Source organism: Balaenoptera ricei, chromosome 1 (genome assembly GCF_028023285.1).
Source record: "Balaenoptera ricei isolate mBalRic1 chromosome 1, mBalRic1.hap2, whole genome shotgun sequence".
NCBI lineage: Eukaryota > Metazoa > Chordata > Mammalia > Artiodactyla > Balaenopteridae > Balaenoptera > Balaenoptera ricei.
In genome coordinates, this window is record NC_082639.1 from 184,858,941 (window position 1) to 184,878,683 (window position 19,743).

General features: G+C 35.7%; 2 protein-coding genes across 2 annotated transcripts in view; one reads left to right on the forward strand and one right to left on the reverse strand.

The window, feature by feature from the left end:
• CDC73 (cell division cycle 73) overlaps window positions 1-19,743 on the forward strand; it is a 91,755-nt gene that overhangs the window by 40,617 nt on the left and 31,395 nt on the right. The window lies entirely within an intron of this gene.
• On the reverse strand, window positions 1,633-9,352 carry B3GALT2 (beta-1,3-galactosyltransferase 2). The gene is made up of 2 exons (XM_059905931.1): window positions 8,782-9,352; window positions 1,633-4,242 (listed from the first exon to the last, which is right to left on the reverse strand). The coding sequence occupies exon 2, from the start codon at window positions 4,119-4,121 to the stop codon at window positions 2,853-2,855; it is 1,269 nt and encodes a 422-aa protein (XP_059761914.1). The 5' UTR covers window positions 4,122-4,242; window positions 8,782-9,352; the 3' UTR covers window positions 1,633-2,852.

The window sequence follows — 19,743 nt, forward strand, 5'->3', positions numbered from 1 at the left end:
AAGGGTTTTGGTAATAGATATTAATAAGACTCCAGTTGATTTTATGTGATTATACTGTATACTCAGAGGTGAGAAAAAATTTTTTTACTTGAATTAGAATTTCATCACCTATATAATCTTTTTTTTTTTATAAGTAATTTAAATTTATTTATTTTTATTTATTTATGGCTGTGTTGGGTCTTCGTTTCTGTGCGAGGGCTTTCTCTAGTTGTGGCAAGCGGGGGCCACTCTTCATCATGGTGCGCGGGCCTCTCGCTATCGCGGCCTCTCTTGTTGCGGAGCACAGGCTCCAGACGCGCAGGCTCAGTAATTGTGGCTCATGGGCCCAGTTGCTCCGCGGCATGTGGGATCCTCCCAGACCAGGGCTCGAACCCGTGTCCCTTGCATTGGCAGGCAGATTCTCAACCACTGCGCCACCAGGGAAGCCCAATAATCTTGATCAAAATAAACTAGTGTAAGTATTGAAAGTTTTGGTATTATTATCTTCCAAAATATCTCGTAACGCTTGAAGCATAAAGATTACATGGTTGTTCCTGGAATTTTTTTCTTTGACCAAATGCAAGTGCTGTCATTTAAAATTATATTTTCATGCATAGTAAAAATTACATAGTACTGGGCATGAATAAGGCACAATTAATATTTGGTGAGATGTTTAAATACTGTAGTTTTAAATATCATATGAATTTGAAAATCATATTTTGCTGAAATCAGCTTGCATATTCAGAATGGAAGGTCAAAAATAAATTAATAGCAGAATACTTATTTTAAAATAAAGATTTTCAGCAGTACTAAAACACTTGTTATTTGATTCAGTGCTCTTTGAGAACTTGGAGTGTCATCAGATTCCAAGTCATCTTTTTTAAACTTGAATTTTTCTGGAAGGAAAATACTATCTTTTAAAGATACTGCACTGTAATAATAATTTGTACACATAGTGTTTGCATTGTTTCTGAGTACATACCTGTGGATGCACACATGCATATACATATACTTTTAAAAAATAAAACTTCTAAAGTATTAATGAGAGGATTACTCTATACTGAGGGAAGGATTCCTTTTGTCTTTCATCACACTTATCTAATTTGGTATTATCCTTTTATGTGTGACCTTTGTTTAGTAATTTTGGTATTTAGTAATTTTAGTCTTTTTATAACCATACAGAATAAATTAAGTGAAAAACAGACCTTACCAAGAGCTGGGGGGTTTTTTAGCTCAGCATTCAGAATTATTCTATGTAGAATAGAACACTTAAACAACTGAACTGAAAGTGGGAGATAAGTTGAGTATAAATAGAATTCAACGCATTAAATGATAAGTACTGAAACAGTCTCTGTGATTCTGAACTGTAGCATGTTAGAATTCTATTTTGGTGGATAACTCTTCAGAATAGAATCAAGGATAAAAATGATTGTTATTGGAATTAGGATAAGTGACATCCTCACTGAGCAAGATTGATAAATTTATACACTTGTTTAAAGTAAAAACACTATTTTAAAATTAATGGCTTAGTATTTCCTGATTTTAAAATTTGTAATGGAGCCATACCAAATTATTGTGAAGTATTTGGACCATAACACTCAGTAAAGGTTTTTTGTTTACCTTTTTTATTAAAAACTTGATAAAAGTGCATTGTATACATTGTTTATCCTAGAATCAAGTGTTCATCAAGCATTTGTAGTTTTCCCCCATCCCTCCCAGAAAAGTTTTTAATCAGTGGTACAGAATATTTGTCATCCACCAAATTAAAAACTGCAGGTTTGTAAACTTGGCACTCAGAGAAAGAAGTAGGTGCCGTAAAATGATTAAGTATTGGCATGTGTACACCTGCTGTCAGGAAATAAACTTCCCATATGTTGCAGTTTGACAGACATGCATCTTAAAATGTATTGAATGAAACTGCCGCTGCACTCTTTATCCTTTATCTTTTTTCAACAGTGCATCCTCTTTGTGCCTGTAAGTAATCACTTTTGCTTCAGTTAGAGGAAAATGATAGATTTTTTCAGATATGCTTGAAGTTAAGTGGTGATGCTCCTTGAGAGTGCAGTAACTGGTTGACTGAGTAAATCACTGAAGTACTAGCTTGGCCCTGAACACCAACGAGGGAACAGATGTTCTATTTTGAAACATTTAATTTTTTTTTTTTTATAAAAACGTGAGCCTGAGACACATTGATTTTTTTTCACATTTTATCACGTCATGTCAAAATAAATTCCCCCAGTATATGTGCGTATTGATAAAAGAAAATGAATATCTCAATTGTTTTTAAAAAGTAAATACTTAGATGAGAACTGCATTGATGAAACATCTGAACTTTATAAATATGTTTATGGAATAATTCAACTAAATCTTATTGCATGGACTATGGTTTTTAGAACCCTAGAATAGGTCAAAATTTGTCCTTTGCAGAATTATAAAGTTTCCTTAAAATTGACAATAATGTTTTATTTACATTTAATTATATATTGAAATGAAAAACTGAATCCCAAATGAAGGGTCTTTTGACTGTATCCATTTCTTAAATTAAAATTTATGTGGAAAACATATGCAAACACACCTTCTTGGCCCCTAACGTAAGAGTTGAACCATTGATGTATGCACGCCTGTTATTGCATGTTAATACACAGAATCCCCATATGTGGATTTTTAGTAGATTGTTTGGGATACCTTTTTGTTATATCATGTATTTTTAAGAATTACCTTCTTCAGAAATTAAAAAAATATTTTTGGATTCCTTTATGCGATGAGTTTTAACTAAAACTTGTCCTATGGATGTGATCAGTTTTAACTATACATGCTTTTAGCAATATTCTACAGATTGCACGTTTGGGAAAAAAAAAAAAAAGTTGTCTTTTCTAGTGGAGTTTGCGGTGGCGATACCTGCCTGCTTTTTCTTTTGCTGCATTGGCACAAGCGTTGTGCTTATTTTGTTGTAAATGGTTCCAGTATTTTATCAGTTCACTAGGCTGGAACTGATGAGAGGTAATTAGGTGGCTGTATTTACAGCTTGAATAAGAAACTCGCCAGTGATTGAACACAAACTCATTGGGAGGGGGGACAGGATCAATTCTCAACTTGGCAAGACAGATCCCTACATATACATCTTCCAAGTGCAAACGACGTATGCTTAAAGAAACTTTAAATATCTTCTCTGCCAGATCTCCAGAAAAAACATAACCAGTCCCGGAACAGAAGACAGGATAGCGCTCACTTGGGTAGAGGTCTGGTGGCATGTACCACTTGCTGTCTTTGTTTCTGTTGGGTGCGTATCCCCTCATTAGGTAACCAGTAAAATAGTTATGTCTAGGAGGCAGGTCTGGCTTCAGTAACTTAAGTATTAAATATTCGGTGTTGACAAACATGTCACTGTCAGTTTTCATAACATATGGAATATGTGGACAGTATGTGGCAACCCAGTTCATGCCCATTAGTGTTTTAATGGTCAGATTATAGTATGTATCTAAATATTCCTGTTGAATTATATCGTGGTATTGTCTGCTTTCTTCCAGTATTGCACGTTGAAGGTAGCCATTTAACTTAATACTTACACCCAACAAAAAAATTCGTATGATTTGGATACCAGGTGCTAGACTTTCATTGCCCCAAGTTTGACGAATAGCTCTTCTAGCTTCTATCTGTCCAGGTTCTGCAGCTATTAGTAGTATTAAAAAAGGGCTTTTCTCCTGGCATTTTTCAGGTTCATTGATAAGGTATTTGAAATGGTAAGAATTTGGATGTCCAGTGCCTTTTTCATTGTAAATACTTCCATTGGCACTGAGTGTATTCTCCAGCCCTGTAACTCCTTGTGGTGACAAATCTGTGTTATTGGAGTTAGTTGCTGTTTGCGGCCTCAGAGTCTGCGGGACTGCTTCTTTCCAGATGTTCCGAAGAGAGCTGTGGTTTGTCTCACTCTGTGTGGAACGAAATCCACGGAAAGCGTATGTCACAGGGTTTTCTTTGAATCCAGTTCTGCCTGGCAGCCAGTCGTGATGATTGAAAAACAAAAACACGGCAAACAGAAACACAAGAGAAAGTACACCAATAAGATGGGTGCGGAACAGAGACCTCTTGGCATTCCAGCTCAGCTTTGCAAGGCAGCAGTGTCTTCTTCTCCACTGAAGCATGTTGTAAATATCCAGTAGTGGATGAGAGAGATCGGTGGCTGAGAATGTGTTCTTCTCCTGAATCTACTGTTTTTTGGTAATCATTTTCTAATGCGGTCACGTCGTCTCCCTCGCAGTCATTCTATAAAGATGAAGCATAAATGTTTACGGCATGGAAATATCACAGAACTGCTTGAAAGAGACTAATAAAATTAGGGCACATGGAAATTTTTAAGTTGTGAAAATAGGATAACCCAGGAACAACGTTTATGATTTGTCTTCCCTTGGCAACGTAACATCCTGAGAACAGGATTAATTTCTTTAAAAATACACCTTTGGAGCACAGTGACCACTTTAAAGAGAGGTGAATGGATTGATTTTCTTCCACTTATCGTCTCAGTAGCTCTGGTCATTTGTACTTGTTGACTTAAGTTAAAGATTAAAAGTTGTATGCATGGAGAAGAGGGAAATGCTGCTAGATCCCTGAGAGAGGCCATGAAAGGAGGCCTGAGAGCAGATGGAAAATTTATTGGCATTAATTAAAATTGATTTGACATACTGTTGGTGGTATGGTGCACAGTCAGCGGCCTTTTTTGTAAAATGGTCATGTATCAGTTGTGGGACAGACGGTGCAAGGTTGATTATGGCAGAGTTTTGTTAGTCACAGTACACTGCTTGGCATGTTTCCGTTGGCCCCTACTGTGTCGAGAAAGTCAGTGAGAAGACGCACCTGTCAGAATTAATGTTCAGGGTTCAGTAACTTCAGTGCAGGATTTTAAGACAGTAATAAATGATGAACATTTGCAAATACCCTTTTCTCATGTTAACTTTCCACTTCAAACATGAGGTATTCAGGAGATCATTGTCCTTACTTAGACTTAAGATTGATTTTTATAATATAGCAACTAATTATCTTTAGTTATCTGTGGACTTCACAGAGTACTATCACGTATCTCAGTTGAATCTCCATGTTAGAATTAAACAAAGAACTGCTTTGAACAGTCTTTTCAGATTTCTTACAAAATATAGACACTAGGTATTATTGTATCCCCAACTATTTAAAATTTTAAATTTCACAAAATGCATCTTAAAAGATCTTTGAGTTATGCTGTGTTCTAAATTTGCATGTAGAGAATTTTTTACATTTTTAGGACTTCTGCTAGCATGACACTTAGAGCCCTACATTTAGAAAAAAAAATTTATGAGATGTCAATATGGGAAGTTCACGATGCCACATATTAAGAACTGGTCTTTGAACAGGTTTTTTCAGTGCATAGCACAAATTTGTTCATGTTTTTTCAGTTTGCTCTTAGTTTTTCTGGATCAAGGCGTGGGGGTAAAGGATGGATAAGGAGCTGTAGCTTGAATTCTATTAAAAGAGAAAAAAAGCCTTTTTGTGTAATTTTAATTTTTTCAACTTTTTATTGTGAAAATTATTTCTTTATGTAAAAGAAAACTGGTCAATTAAAAACACTGTAGGAGCGTTTGTTTATTTGAAATTATATATACACATATGAATGTGTTTATGTAGCCTGTGATATTGAAAGGTTTATGGTTAATACCAAATTTGCTTAACCTCGATGAGAAATTTAATTATTTGGGGAAAATAATGGCATTTACATGGAAGTCCTCATATAATTGAATAACTAGAGTAACACTCATATAATGTGAAGTATTTTGAAAATATTGATGGAAAGTGTTAGACTACTATTCTAGCAAAAGCCACTAGGAGGAGCAAGTAGGTGGGAATTCAAACATTTCTAAAGTGTAATAGTGCAGGCACTAGCTTTTGATAATTTCTAGTATCTGAAATTATGTAGTGCTTTTAGAAGTTACGGTATTTCTCCAATGTAAAAATTATTTAATCATTTTATGAGATAGGAGCAGTGTTTTTTTTTCCTTAAGTTTTCAGATTTAAAAAAAATAGAATCTAGTTATTTATTAGAATTTATTTACCTGAATTTTAATTTCACATTACTCTGATGAAGACCAAGACACTTCACCGTACCAGTAAAACATAGCTCTGTGGTGAGCTCGGTTGAAAATAGCAGAGCTGAGTGTTCTGGTTTAGAGACTCGCTTTTCTCCTCCTTACACTGTAAATAGTTGGCCATTGTGTTCAGATGAGGAGACTCTTTCTAAGCTTTTATTTTCAAGTGAAAGATTAGATAAATAGTAATAATTCTCCCTCCACCCCATAAAGAAGCCAGTAGATACAAGGGTTATGTGTGTAAATTTAAAAGAAACAAAAGTTGCTTTTAAAATTTATTTGAGAATCTATTTTAAACATTCCAAAGCTAAATTAAATGTGTCAGCTTTCTCTTGATACAGAATGCTTGGAATCTGGTTGAAGTCTAGTCATTTAGATCTTTTAAAAGTGTAAATTTGATGGTTTAAGAAGCAATAAATAGAAGGTCAGATGTTTGAATGCATGTTTGAATAAAGGACTGAAAAAATGAATGAAGGTAAATATATTAGTAAATTGTATTTTTATGAAAACATTATACCTGAAGTGATGTTTCTAAAGTATTTCAGTGTTACAGAAAACAGCAAATTATTATATATTGTAATCTGGCATACATGTAGTTTATGGTCCTATGTGATTTTGTAGCCATAGGTGATGGAGATGCATCTTAATTTAAATTCATGATATTTGTATGTTTGTAAATATCCAGCTGCTCAGGCTTGAAATCCATATATACTCATTTCTTAATCTCCCATTGGTAAGTGTAGTGCATGTGTCTAGCCTTAAAAAAATTCTTCATTAAACATTTTCCAGATATTTATCATAATTCTACTGTTAAAAAGAAAGTACAATTAAAGTAACTATTCCTCCTTTTATTAAAAGATAAAATTATTCTCCAGTTACTGCCTGTTGTACATTAATTCTTAAGAAGTGGGAACAAGACCAGAAAGTTACAATATTTTGACATTCTAAATAGTTTTGCACTTTTACATTTTCAGCATAGAAATAGCTTTGATTTATCTCTTATGGGTTTTTATGGTAATATTATCAAGTTATTAACATGTATTTACATCTTATGGATTGACGCTCATGGAGAGGATGTTACTATAAAATGTTCCATTACTTCTCCCTCTCTCTTTCTCTCTCTCTCTCTCTCTCTCTCTCTCTCTCTCTCTCACACACACACACACACACACACACACACACACACACACACACACACACACATGCTGTTTTTATTATTTGGCTTTTAAAAGTGATGATATCTTTAGTCTGTGGGAACAGTTCTAGATTTAAGGGGTGCTTGAATAAAAAACTCTACACTCTTGTTTTGAGATAGCTAGCTTATAAAAATGTTTAATTGGTGACTTTAACATTGAGAGATAAAGGTACTAAGAGAGACTTGAGGTTTTTTACAACCATATTTTTTTTGTTTGTTTAATACCATCTGGTTTCATTCCTTAATGGAATAAAAATTCATACTATGAGTGAGAGTTGATGTTGAGCTCTAATAATAATAGGGCCTGATAGACTTGTTTAATCTTAACTTTAGAATGGAATCCCTACATATGTCTTACAAATGTTTGCCTTTTGTGATTATTAAATAATAGGTTGAGTTGTGCTGTAAAATTGAGCAAAAATCAGGATCTTTGACGATCTGTAAAAAAATTTTAGAAATACCCGAGTTCCTGAGCCATGAGTTGCTCTTCTATGATTGTTACTAAAATAGTTTATTAGATTTATTTCTGCCCTGCACACACATACTATGCCACTTAGTTCATCATTACATATTTATATAGCCTGGAAGCACAGTGGCTACATTTAAGTTTAATTTTTTGACCTTGTATTGCTGTTACATGGATATTTTTATGACAGAGTATTTTCGTGTTATATTTTTGAGTTTCACTTTAAAAATGATCACCAAAACCAGTCTTATATTTTGATCATTTAGAATCAGTCTGTTGCTTAAAATAAAAGCTCACTATTTTAAAAGGGGGTAATTTTAGCAAGTATTGATATTTCTTTGTTTAAAGTTGTATTCGTGGACATGCAAATCTCCTGGGGTGGTGTGCTGTGCGTAAATGCACACTGCCTTCTGTGATCCTGTGCAAATGCTTTCCTTTTAGTATCTTACAGCTCGGTGGTACTTAAAATTTGTCGATAGTCTCAGAGTTAGTAAGTTATCTTTATTTAGGGAGATGGGAATGGGAGGCAACATTTTGTTACTAAAAACTGTTCTATATTAAGATTTTGTTTTAAAAGGACTGAAAAAGCTCTTAATATTAAGATCATCTTTGATACTATTTAATGAATTTCACTGCATTGACCTCTTTGATGGCCATTTTTAAGAGAGCACTTTAATTTATTGGATAAGGATTCAGCTTGACTTAATTTGATAAAGGATTGCTATGTTTTCTTTAGAGGGCTTCAGATTTTTTTTAAAGTTTAATTTCTCAGAGAAGCCTTTAAGCACATCTTGTTACTGTTTGCCTTTTCGGTAATCCATAATTACTGCAAGCTACATGTTTACTTGAATAAAGCAGTGACAGCTTGTCTTCTAAACAATGACAGATTTTAAAATCATATATTTAGAAACCCTTTCATAGTTTCAAAGACAGTGAGCTGTATGAACTTGTTTATTAGATACTAGTGCCTACAGGGCTATAAAAAAGTAACAGACATTTAAATGAGTATCCCACACAAGATATCGACATACCTTCCTTGGTCAGGCATTTATGTGGCGAGGGTTATGCCCACTGAAGATACTTTTGGCACGCCGTCACTTCAGCCAAGATGCTATCGAACATGCGCACCTCCCCCAGCAGTCTGCCTCCTGCGATTGCCTTTCACAGTGTCCAGAGTGTCCATCTGTCTGCTTGTCTTCGAGTTCCCCTTCTTGTTCATATGGGTCCTGGTCTTCTGAGGTTTTTCCTTTCTTTCATTTTCTTTCTCTTTCTTTAAACAAAAGAGCTGTGGTTGTTCGTTCTGTTTGGAGCACTGTCGACTTCTGCTGACAGTTGATGCATTGAAGCTTTTTACATCTGCTGTTTTCCTGGCCGGACAATGCAGTGCTGTATTCTCTTCTCAGTATCCATATTTCTAGTAAGAACACTGAGCTGCAATCAAAAGCAGCCAGAGCTAGAATGGAGTGCTTCGATTGTATTGGAGAAGAACAGGATTTAACTCTCTGTCGTTGTTGCCTGGCAGCTGCAGGAAGGATTTTGAGCAGTTTTACCAGGGTTTTAGTCTGTAATATGAAATCCAGGGTTCCTCAGCTGCTGCACAGGCAGGCAGCCGTTTAAATGTGGGCTTGACAGATGCTCTCTCTGACAGAGCAGAATTGAACGTCACTGCTTGGCTGAATCCCACGTGATGGTTTGCATTCATTTTGACTAAAAACCTAAGGTAGGGAGAAGCTTAGAGATTTGCTTCCATGTGCTAAATTATATATATTCAGTGTAAGTGTAGTGATGAGTGAGTAATGCAAAAATGGGATGATTATGAAATGAATGGTTATAATTTTATTTTTTTCCAGCTTATTTCCTTTTTTTTTTTTTACTTTATGCTCAAGCACAGGCTTTCTAAATGTTTTCAGTGTTAGATGTTGGTTTTCATGTTACATGATTTTATAGGGCATAAGCAATATAAGCTTTGATATGTAACTTAGGGTAATTTAACCCCTTCAGTGCACTCCTTCCCTTGAAGTTTTTTTTCTCAAATTGTTCTGATTTTCGTTTTACTAATACCTAGTTGCGGCTCGTAGATCATTTTTAATCAGTAACGTAGACGTCTTCCCCCCCCCCCCCCGTCCCCCCCCATTTTCTGGGATTTATGTAAATCAGCTGCTGTAGATTGCTTTACTGACACATGCTGTGATACAGCCCACTTCTTTTTTACTCTTGTGTGGTTTCTAGTGTTGTTGAAGGCAGCAAAACTTTATTTTTAATCACTTTTTAATGTCAGCATTTATTTTTTATTTTTATTTTTCTTTAAAATTACATGTATGGTGGAATTCAACAAAATGATGTAATGGATATAAAGCACACTTGTATGGGATCTTGGTGGGTAATGAGGTTTTACTAATCATATTTATTTGTCCTAATATTTCAGGATGGTTTAGTAACTTGCCATCAAGCAAATTTTTCAGTAAACACTAGATATTCACTCTGAAATATTTTGTATGATTAGTCTGTTGGGCACCTTGCTGCTTTTTTTTCTGCAAGTACTGGGGCATTGTCCTTTTTTTTTTTTTTTTAAGTAACCTGAATTATCAGTTTTTCCTCTGAGACTTTAGGGACCTTAACTCATAGAAATTTACCATTTTGAAACTTACACCGTATATTTGTAGTCATATATTTTTCATCCCACCTATCTTCCCCAGTAATGTGTGTTATTTCAAATATAGATTTACATTTTCTCTAATATTAAAATTTTTTTTTTCCTCATTATGTTTTTTAGTACAGCTGATGAAACATGTTTTGTAGTTTTAGGAATCCTAAGACTTTTTTAAAGGAGTGTATGTGATTTTCCTAGAAATGTTAGAAGGAACAGTAAGAGTTTTATAAATGGGTAATGTAAGGCCTAGAGCTTTGACTTTTTCTGGTTAAGTGTGAAGGAGAGAACTAAAACCCAGGTTTCTTGGCATTTAGTCCCTAAGTCCACCCATATTACATGCTCACTACTCTCTTTTTAAAAAATTAATTAATTAATTAATTAATTATTTTTTGGCTGCATTGGGCCTTCGTTGCTGCGCACGGGCTTTCTCTAGTTGTGGTGAGTGGGGGCTCCTCTTCGTTGCGGTGTGCAGGCTTCTCATTGTGGTGGCTTCTCTTGTTGCGGAGCACGGGCTCTAAGCATGTGGACTTCAGTAGTTGTGGCGCACGGGCTCAGTAGTTGTGGCGCACGGGCTTAGTTGCTCCGCGGCATGTGGGATCTTCCTAGACCAGGGTTCGAACTCTTGTCCCCTGCATTGACAGGTGGATCCTTAACCGCTGCGCCACCAGGGAAGCCCACACTACTCTTTTTTTTTTTTTTTTTAATTAGGTGGCAGAGTAATGCTTAAGTGCTTACTTACTTAAAATAACTTACTTTATAAAAGTATAAGTGGTTTGTAGTAGATCATTATTTATCAATAATTCCTGACGTAGGATTTGACTATGCAAGTAGCAGCAGTGACTAAATTCATGTTGTGTGCTAAGCCTACTTGAGCTGTTATATAAATGACTTTTTTTCTCATAATGGTTTTATTATTGTAATACCCATTTTAAAGATGAGGAACCAGTGTTTAGAGTTGTAAACTAATTATCCCAAATATCAGATGATTAGTGATGAGAAAGAGTCCAGCTGGGAATTAAAGCAATATTAAGTCCTTACCCTCTCTTCTTAACCATTATGCTGCATGGCACTGCTGGAGAAATTGTGGGACTTTTTTCCTGTTACTAGCACAGCATACCCAGAGATCATTCATAGCAGTATAAATGGATGTTTGTAGTTTTGTTTTAATCACTTGATCAGCAAATACATATCTGATCAACTACTGTGTGCCAACATTTGCAATTAGGCACAGCTTATTAAATGTTAGAGATACAAAGATGTTTTAGTTACATTCCCTGCCCTTTCTCCAGGAAGGATAAAGGAATTATTCGTGGCTGTTCTTTTGACTGGACTCTTTTTTGATGCCCACTGGATTTCTTATGGATCTTGATTATTAAGAGAACTCCATAGGTAACCTGCTGGTTAGTGGTTCCTTGCAGTATTAGGTAGAGCCCCTGAATTCCCAGTGGACTATTGTCTCAACTGTGCTTGCGATGGGGAAAGTGTTTACACAGCAAAGGAGACTCCTGAAAGCAAATGAAAGGGTACCTGTGTACTGAATCAGAATTTACTTTAAACTTCTAGGTACAATTGCATCCTGTTTCTTATGTTTAAGTTAAGCTGGTTAGGAACTTTACAGAAAAACAGCAGACGTGAGATAAAAGTTCCTTTAGTGACTTTTTCTAGCAACCTGCATGTTTCCAGCCAAGAGAAATGGTAAAAATCTTATGACAGGCAAGCTTGTAGAAGTTCTTCCTTTAGTCTAATTTCTTTTAACATCTGATTTCTATGGTTAAACTTTCTCAGTAAATGTGACAGATTTCTTTGTCAGACTCAGCAAACTGGCAGCTATTTTGTTAAGTTTTATAGTTATAAATGTCTTGTAATTTTTACTTGCATAGGTCTGTTTTTCAATTTTAGAACACACCCCTGGTGGGAAAATAGATGGATATTACTATCACATATGCATTCTGGCCAGCATCGTCCAGGCTCATTTTAGGATTTTCCTGGGCATGTCTAGAATATCCCCTAAGGAGTCAGAATTTAAAGGCAGGATTTGCTATGCCTCCTAACTCTTAGTTTCTACTGGGTACAGAAATAATTATTACTTCTTTATTCATGTTGTTAATAGTTTCTGAGTGATTATTACATGATCAATCAGGTACAGATTTGTTCAATATGTAATAAGAAAGACAAGTATTATACTATTCATCTATCTATATAAATTCAACTAAATGTCCTTGGTAAAAAGAATAAGGGAAAAAGGGTTGTGGGGAGAACACTTCAACCATGGTGGGTGATTTCTGTTCACTGAGAATGAGCTAATAGCCTTGAGTAATGTGAGGAGGGGAACATGAATCTGGTTTTCCCTACATTAGTCTCCATTCCTGTTTGTGCTTTAGTCTGACTCTTTGGCCCCTAAATGCAAGCCATTTATTTCACCTGAAGAACTAGCTATCTTTTTCCAGTGCTGGAGAAAAATCTTAATGTTTTGGATTAGATGTAATTTCCAACGTAGTACTCTGAAAAATTCCATTTGACACAGTTATTTAGATACCAATTTTAATTTTATTGAGATCAATCAGCAATTTTGCATAGCAGTGTTTGCTTGGAGTTTATATCTCTTGACTATTTTGACTCAAAATCAGATGACATCTTTTTCATTACATAAAAGATTTGGACAAATAACATATTTTTGGCTATTTAATATTAGTAGTTTTCCATTTTTGAAAAAAATATTGTGTTTATTAAGAATTTGGCATTTTCCTTTGAAGTTAATATAAGATTTATGAACCAGTTTTGCTTTTCTTTGAACTCACAAAGCAGGAATTAGCTGATTGCAAATTAGCAATCTCAGAATGACCACAAGTGTCAGTGTTTGCCTGCCTTACTCTTTCCTTCAGTTTTCACAAGCTTGTGCTGCAGTTTCTCATATTGTTTAAGAATTTCTTTAGACTTGAAAGCAGAGCTAAATTTAAAAGTCTCTTTCAAAACTAACTGTAGACACCTTTATCTGGTTTAATTCATAACAAACTGTTAATGATCCTAAGGGAAAATGTAAGCATCTAAAATCAGCAGTAATTTGGCAAGTACTTTAATAGTAAAGGCAGGGACTTCCCTGGTGGTTCAGTGGTTAAGAATCCGCCTGCCAATGCAGGGGACTTGGGTTCGAGCCCTGGTCTGGGAAGATCCCACATGCTGTGGAGCAACTAAGCCCGTGCGCCACAGCTGCTGAGCCTGCGCTCTAGAGCCCGCGAGCCACAACTACTGAGCCCATGTGCCACAACTACTGAAGCCCGCGTGCCTAGAGCCCGTGCTCCGCAACAAGAGAAGCCACGGCGATGAGAAGCCTGCGCACCGCACCAAACAGCAACCCCTGCTCGCCGCAACTAGAGAAAGCCACGCGCAGCAACGAAGACCCAACGCAGCCCAAAAAAAAATTAATTAATTAATTAAAAAAAATAGTAAAGGCATACTTCAGAGATATTTGGGGTTCAATTCCAGACCACTGTAATAAGCGAAATCGCAATAAAGTGAGTCACATGAATTTTTTGTTTCCCAGTGCACAGAAAAGTTATGTTTACAGTATACTTTGTGCGATAATAGCATTATATCTAAAAAAACGATGTACATATCTTAATTTAAAAATGTTAACCATGATCTGACAACATGGGGTTGCCATAAACCTTCAATTTGTGGAAAAATGTATCTGCAAAGTGCAGTAAAACGAGGTATGCCTTTTTGCTTGTATGTTCTTTGGTTTCTCAGTAGCATAGCTGTTTCTTTTTAGCACGAATCAACTAGAATCTTTCAGTTGTTATTTGGCACACATGGAATAGTCTTAGAGGTTAGAGCTGGGGTTATCAATGAAGGCAGTACTGGGCTTGATACTACTTTCCTAGGAGGTGTTCTAGAAGTTTACGAGGGAAGGTGTGTTTGGCTGACAAAATAATTGAAGGGCATTTAGTGAGTGTGGCCAGGGAAGGTAGTCTGTAGTGTGGGAGACAATCTTTGAAAACAGCAAGGCCTTCTGAGTGTCTCAGTGTGTGTGTGTGTTTGTGTGAGACCTTCTTTAAATGAATCTAAAACATAATTGTAATACAGAGTATATTGCTAGGATATTGGTTTCCATTAAAATTTTTACATACATAGGTTAATGTTACCTGTGCATTTAATTTTAGATTGTTAGAGGGGTCAGTGTAAAATATTTCTTACATAGAGTTTTGAAGCCTGCTAGGTCTGCACCTTTAAATTATTTCAGGCATCTTACTCCTGACTCCCTGCTCCCCAGCACATAAGAGTATTTTAAAATATTAACACTATTAATTCGTTACAAAGTGTGACAGTTTGTAAATTCAGGTAGATATAATATGTTAGAACTTACAAGTCCACTAAAACTTCACAAGGAAGCATAGTTACCCAAATATGAATTATTAGTATTGAAAAATGCTTCTTATTTAATAGCTGTAGTAGATAAGGAACGAAAGCAAAAGTCAGAAGTAACTAAATAGAATGTTTTCCCCAAAGGGCTTTTTTAAGGTGACCTGGGAACATTGAGTGTACTTGATTCTAAATTCACGTACGTAGCTGTCTTCAGAATGATTGTTTATGGTCTGGTTGGCAATAGGGACTTCAGTATAAAGAAACTTTGCAAAGTTTTCAAAACTTTGCAAAAGAGAGAGGCAAAGGTTATAGGATTAGGAAGGGGTAAGGGTTGACTTTAGGGTTTGATTTCTTCCTCTCCCTAATTTCTTAGAGGATGCCCAACGGATTCACTTACGTTCAGCAAATGCACTAAGCATGTACACAAATTACAGGAGCATATGAGATACTGCATCGTTAGGTTCCTTTTTTTCAAGGGATTTCTAGACTTGATGGGTACACAAATCATTATAAAGATGGCACAGATAACTAGAAGTAAATGTTATATAGTTATTTACAGTTTTTCCCTTCAGGTACAGATTGTCTTGTACAATTCACTGTGGTCTCACTCAGTTTCACCGCTTTGATACTTTTGATCTTCCCAATTGTAGTTGGTTTTTTTTGTTTTTGTTTTTGTTTTTGAATAAATTTATTTATTTTATTTATTTTTGGCTACATGGGGTCTTTGTTGCTGTGCGCGGGCTCCCTCTAGTTGCGGCGAGCAGGGGTTATTCTTCGTTGCGGTGCACGGGCTTCTTATTGCGGTGGCTTCTCTTGTGGAGCACGGGCTCTAGGCGCGTGGGCTTCAGTAGTTGCGGCATACGGGCTCAGTAGTTGTGGCTCGCAGGGCTCTAGAGCGCAGGCTCAGTAGTTGTGGTGCACGGGTTTAGTTGCTCTGAGGCATGTGGGATCTTCCCGGACCAGGGCACGAAATGTGTCCCCCTGCATTGGCAGGCGGATTCTTAACCACTGTGCCACCTGGGAAGCCCTGTAGTCGGTTTTATGTTACATTTTTATCTGTTTAATTTTTATGTATTTCTAATATTTTATCCCCTTTTAATAAATAAAAAGAGGGCTCACAGATAGTACAGTTGCTGAGTTTTAGTGAACTAAAATTAAAAAAATGAAAATTTATATATTTCTGTTTGTACCCTCCATTTTTTTAGTGTCTCCCTGATTACTTATTAATTAACATATTTAGTATGTTTCCTTTTCATAAACATCCTCATAGTAGACTTTGAGTTTTATCTGTATTTCCTCTGTAACTTTTCACAGAATTTGTATTTATTAACATCTCTGGAATTTATAATGTTTCACAACATTTCAGTTGCCTGTCTTAGTATATGTGATTTCAGATAGTTAAGTATGTACAGGTCTGTGTTTTATTTTAGCTTCCTTAGTCAGTTTCTTGAATCATTAAATGGTAAAACATTGAATATTTTCTTCTAAAGCTTACAATACTGTTATTTCCCTTTCTACCTATATTGCCAGTAGCTATAATCTTTCGTTCCCAAAACAACGAAATTAATATAATTCCAAACGTGTACCCTTTGATAGAGGGAGCTGGGCAGGAGAATATTATTTATTCACACGAAACAAAAGAAGAGCAAATTTATAAGCTATAGAGCAAAATTATAAGCTGTATGGGTTTGAAGAAACTCACATTGAATTATGTCTTCAAACTTAATCAGTTAATTGGACCCTTCGGGTTGTACTGTAATGGCATTGTTCCTAGTGAAAAGGTATTACTTACATTAGAATAATGGAATTTCAGAGCAGAATTGGACCTTTGAGGTCATCTAAAAATCTAGTTTCCTCATTTTACAGGCAAGGTAACTAAGACCCTGAGAGGCGGTGATTTTTCTCGAAGGTCTACTCTTAATGTGGCAGGGCCAAAGCTAGAACCTAGAGCTCAAGACTTGTAAATCAAGCTTTTTTTTTTTTTGCACTGATTTATTCTGTCTCTAGTTAACATCAGTGTATTTGTTTTTAGTCCATGGATCCATAAGCTACACAAATGAGCCTGTGGACCTTCTACGTTACCCGTATCCCTCTGCCACTATAAAAACAATTCTGCCAGTTTTAAGTGAGAATGATAGTGCTTTTATTAAAACTCAGTGAGAAAGAATTGTTCATTTGTACCAGAAGGTCTGTGAGCATTATAGACTTTGGTGTTAAAGGAGATCAGTACACATGCTTTGGTTTGTTTCTAATTGCAGTGCTGAGATTAACATTTCATCTACATTCATGTGGATGTAATTTTTTAATCTACAGATAAATAATTTTTAAAAACCTGACATTTTCCCAGTATGAAAGACTACCTCTTTAAAGATTTTGTGTTCTGTCTCACTGTCTTTTCCTCTCTTTTGATCCAAATTTTTATTGCTATATTAGTTTGGGTTCTCCAGAGAAACAATCAATAGGATAGATAGATTGATCATAAGGAATTGGCACATGTGCTCAGGGAGACTGAAAAGTCCCAGGATTTACAGTCGTCAGGCTGGTGACCCAGGGAAGCTGATGGGATAGTAAAGCTTCAGTCTGAGCCTGAAGGACTGAGAACCAGGAGGGCCGGTGGTGTAAGCTCCAGTCTGAGGCTAAGGCAAGAGAATACCCATGTCCCAGCTTGACCACTGCCAGGCAGAGTGAATTCTCTTTTATTTTGCCTTTTTGTTCTGTTCAGTGGATTGGATGAGGCCCATCTCCTTTGGGGAGGGCAATCTGCTTTACTCAGTCTGCTGATTAAAATGTTAATCTTATCTAGAAACATCTTCACAGACACATCCAGAATAATATTATAACCAAATGTCTGGGATATTAATTCCTTATCAAATAAATGATTTGCAAGTATTTCCTCCCATTCTTTGGGTTGACTTCTCTCTCTGTTGATGGTGTCCTTTGATGCATAAAAGCTTTTAATTTTGATGAAGTCCAGTTTATCTGTTTTTCTTTTGTTTCCTGTACTTTTTGGTATCATATCCATGAAACTGATGTCAAATCTAATGTCATGAAGCTTTTACTCTTTGATTTTTTCTATAAGTCTTAAAGTTTCAGCTCTCAAATTTAGGCTTCTGATCCATTTTGAGTTAATTTTTGTATATGATGTAAGATAATGGTCCAACTTCATTCTTTTGCATGTGCATATCCAGTTTTCCCAGCATCATTTGTTGAAAAGACTATCCTTTCCCCATTGCATGGACTTAGCACCTTTCATGTATGTGAAAGTTTATTTCTGGGCTGTCTTATTCCATTGGTCTATAGGTCTGTCTTTATGCCCTACTATAGTGTTTTGATTACTGTACCTCTGTAGTAAGGTTTGAAATCTGGAAGTTGTAGTCCTCCAACTTTGTTCTTTTTCAAAATTAGTTTGCCTCCTTGGGGTTCCTTGAGATTCTGTATAAATTCTGGGATGAGTTTTTCTTTCTGCAAAGACACCTTTGGGATTTTGACAGGGATTGTGTTGAATCTGTAGATTGCATTGGGTAGTATTGAAATCTTAATATAGTTAATTCTAGCAGTCCATGAACATAGATGTCTTTCCGTTTATTTATGGCTTTAATTTCTTTCAGCAACACTTTGTAGTTTGCAATGTACAAGTTTTTTTGCTTCTTGGTTAAATTTATTCCGGAGTATTTGATTTTTTAAAAGCCATTACAAATGGGATTGTTTCCTTCGTTTCTTTTTTAGATTGCTCTTTGGTAGCGTATAGAAGCGCAGTGGGTTTTTGTGTGTTGATTTTACGCCCTGCAATTTTGCTGAAATAGATGATTAGTTGTGGTAGGGCGTCTGTTCCCTGCACAACCTCCCCACCCCGGGAATCTTTAGGTTTCTACATATACATCTTGTCATCTGCAAAGAGATAATTTTATCACTTCCTTTCAGATTTTGGATGTCTTTTATTTCTTTTTTTGACTAATAGCTCTGGCTAGAACTTCAGGTACTATGTTGAGTAGAAGTGGGGAAAGTGGACATCCTGTTCCTGATCTTAGGGGAAAAGGTTTCAATCTTTCATCATTGTGTATGGTGTTAACTGTGAATTTTTCATATATATATATATAGCTTTTATGATGTTGAGGAAGTTTCCTTCTGTTCCTGGTTTGTTGAGGGTTTTTAATTTTTAAATCGTGGAAGAATGTTGACTTTTTTTGTCAAATGCTTTTTCTGCATTAATTGAGATGATCATGAAGTTTTATCATGAGGTCATTTTCCCTTCATTCTGTTGATGTGATTTATTACACTGATTGAGTTCCATATGTTGAGCCATCCTTGTATTCCAGGAATAAATCCCATTTGGTCATGGCATATAATCTTTTCAGTATGCTGCTGAATTTGGTTTGCTAGTTCTTTTCTTATCTTTGTATAGAGAATGTCTCTTTATGGAAAGAAGGTGGTTTAACAGTTATTAGTCCCTCTTTATTTTGGGCAGTGAGCTGGACACACAGACATATACACACATACACACTTACAGACAAATACACATATATGCACATGATGAATAATTAAATACATATGTAATTATATTTCTAATTTTTAAACTTCTGTTCATTCATTTATTCAGTCACTGGCTTCCTCCATTAGACTGCCAATCTCATAAGGGCAGGGACCACATGGCTTCTGTTTATACTGCTGCATTCCCAGTTTCTTGTTTGGTACTTGATGCTCTCGATGAAAGTATGTGGAATGAATAAATAAATTTTGTTTCTCTCAGTAATCTTTTATGATACTTTTACCATCTTCATTTAACAGATTAAAGCAGTTTAACCAGTATAACAGTAGTGAATTAGTAATGCTAAGGCATGGATTTGTTTTAATTAATTACTTAATGTATATTTATTAAGCATATATACTATGCATCAGGCTCTCTATAACAGGCATTGGACATGTGATAGACAGTCCCTGACCTCGAGTAATTGATGGTCTGGTTGGAAGAAGTAGACAAGTA

Bases quoted from the DNA above. Each gene is read 5' to 3' on its own strand.
- B3GALT2 (XM_059905931.1), bottom strand. From the start codon at position 4,121: ATGCTTCAGTGGAGAAGAAGACACTGCTGCCTTGCAAAGCTGAGCTGG.